A 2,750-nucleotide genomic window follows, 5' to 3' on the forward strand; every position below is an offset into this window, starting at 1 on the left:
TTACATATTCAACAACGGAGTTTTTGACAACAATGATCTTCATGTTCTTTGTTTTTCTTCATGTTCTTTGTTTCATGGTGTCATGACAAATATAGTTTTTCTGTAATCAATTGAAATTTATAATTTTATCGCAAGTGACAAGCCAAATGATATTTTCCCACTTGTCATCGAAAGTGATAACTACGATGGTTTGGTACCCAGAGTGATTAAAAAATACAAATCGGATTTAATCTGGAGATGATGTGATCGTCCTAAATATGGTGCATCTAAGCTTGAAGACTAGTGGGTATATAGATAAAAACACTACTAATGTTTTGTATTCAATTTCAAACAACTAGATCCAACACTTAGACGAAAAATATCTCATTATGGGATGATACCGCCAAACAGTTTTGTCTGGTGAATAGGCTAATGTATATTCAAAATCATTGGAAAGTTATATATTACGACTAAGAACGTATGAAAGTTCCATTTTATTATGGTCGACGGAAACCATTTTTTTAGAAGATAATTAGTAAAACATGTTTTTATAGACAGTATTTGCTTAGAATTTTAAACTTGTTTCATTAATTTTAAACGTAAAGGCAAAAACAGTGTGACATTTTAAATTTGTATGTTTGGCGTTAAGAAAAGAGTGAAAATCATTCAAGTGGAATCTCTCTCACATAGGTATCAATAAGTCAATTCAATTGCCATCCATGTTATTTCTTTTCTGATTCAGAGCTTAATCATTTGATGATCATTTAAATCACTGAACAAAATCGTTAGACATATTTACAATTATATTTTCACTGCGATTTTTAACCAACACTGTTTTTTGTGTGTGAGGGCATGCAAAAGTCACACGGGTCTTCCAGTTTCATATATACCAGGAGAAAAATTCCAAATATCCATAGAATATTATAAATAAAATAAAAATGTATAACCAAAAAAGATTATTAATTAATAGTAGTTACACATGTGGATATATACACACGTACGATCTATAACCTCAAAATAAATATAAAGCAGAAAAACAAAAAACAAAAAACTCCTCACTCACTACTCAGTACTATAGTACCGCCTCAGGCTCCATTTTTATCCAACCCCACCGTTTCAAAAACAAACACAAATCGTCTCTCTCTCTTCTCTATATATATTTCTCTCTCTCTCTCTCTCTGTCATCTGTTTCTCTAATGGCGATGATGGTGGAGAATAACTACGGTTACGGTGGTGGAGGCACCGGAGAAAGGATACAGTTGATGGTGGAAGGTCAAGGCAAGGCGGTTCCTGCTCCGTTTCTCACGAAAACATACCAGCTTGTTGACGATCCCGCGACGGATCATGTTGTTTCTTGGGGAGATGATGACACTACTTTCATCGTTTGGCGTCCACCCGAGTTTGCTCGTGACCTTCTCCCTAATTACTTTAAACACAACAACTTCTCTAGCTTCGTTCGTCAGCTCAACACTTACGTAAGTCGAACAAAATAATAATAATAATAATAATAATAATAATAATAATAATAATAATAATAATAATAATAATGTCATGTTTTTAATGGATCTTGGGTCTAATCTAGTGTTTTTTTCTAATCACTTTCTTGATATTTTTTTTAGGGTTTCAGAAAGATTGTTCCAGACAGATGGGAGTTTGCTAACGAGTTTTTCAAAAGAGGAGAAAAGCATCTACTCTGCGAGATCCACCGGAGAAAAACATCTCAAATGTTACCAAACCAACACTCTCCCTTCATGACTCACCATCCTCCGCCACAGATTCCCTTCTCCACCGCCGGCGCTTCTTTCTTCTCTTTACCACCGCCCGTTGACGCCGCCGACGACCAATACTGGTGCGAATCTCCCCCGCCGAGGGCAAGAGTCGTCATACCCACCACCGTGGACGCTCAAGTCACGGCGTTGACCGAAGACAACGAGAGATTACGACGAAGCAACACTGTGTTAATGTCGGAGCTTGCTCATATGAAGAAACTATACAACGACATTATCTACTTTGTTCAGAATCATGTCAAGCCTGTCGCTCCGAGTAACACTTACTTATCCTCTTTCTTACAGAAACAGCAACAACCTCCTCCTCCTCCTCTCGATTATTACACTGTCCCTAATCTCAATGCCTTGCACTCTCCTCCTACCTCTCAAAGCTCCATCACTGTTCTTGAAGATGATACTAATCATGAGAGTAATACGAGGAAGACGAAGCTTTTTGGAGTTTCCTTGCCTTCTTCCAAGAAGAGATCACATCATTTCTCAGATCAAAGTACCAAAACTCGACTTTTGTTGGACAAGTCAGACCTTGGATTGAATCTCATGACTGCTTCTACACGTTAAAAGTATTTTTTTTTCTTTTCTTTTCTGTGTTAAGTATCAGCATTATTAGCACTAATGTTGTTTATGTATCAACATCAATCTTTATATAAGATTTCTTCTTTTTCTTGTTTACTTGATTAATAATCATCTTCTAGTGATCGTTTTTCTTATTAACTTTTGTTTGTTTCCAGGAAAAAATTAGAATGTTCAGTGATGTCTAATGTAGATAGCGTTTTAGATTACTTTATGAATTTTTATGAATTTTCATTTGAATTGGACTGAACGAGTTTATTGATTTATTTATTTGATGCTTTCACGTCTTTTTTTTTCTTGCTAGTGCCTAGTTGCTTATGTGTTGGTTTGTTTTCTTTCTTTTTACGGATCCTCCCACGTCATTTTCCTAGTTTCTGGTTCCCAGAAACTTTCATTTTTGTATTATTGTTGTTT

General features: G+C 35.6%; 1 protein-coding gene across 1 annotated transcript; it reads left to right on the plus strand.

Annotated features, from left to right (window-relative positions):
- Positions 1–1,072: 1,072 nt before the first annotated feature.
- On the plus strand, positions 1,073–2,435 carry LOC108857186 (heat stress transcription factor B-4). The gene is made up of 2 exons (XM_018631135.2): positions 1,073–1,454; positions 1,599–2,435. The coding sequence occupies exons 1-2, from the start codon at positions 1,176–1,178 to the stop codon at positions 2,322–2,324; spliced, it is 1,005 nt and encodes a 334-aa protein (XP_018486637.1). The 5' UTR covers positions 1,073–1,175; the 3' UTR covers positions 2,325–2,435.
- Positions 2,436–2,750: the final 315 nt, after the last annotated feature.

Source organism: Raphanus sativus, chromosome 5 (assembly GCF_000801105.2).
Source record: "Raphanus sativus cultivar WK10039 chromosome 5, ASM80110v3, whole genome shotgun sequence".
Taxonomy (NCBI): domain Eukaryota; kingdom Viridiplantae; phylum Streptophyta; class Magnoliopsida; order Brassicales; family Brassicaceae; genus Raphanus; species Raphanus sativus.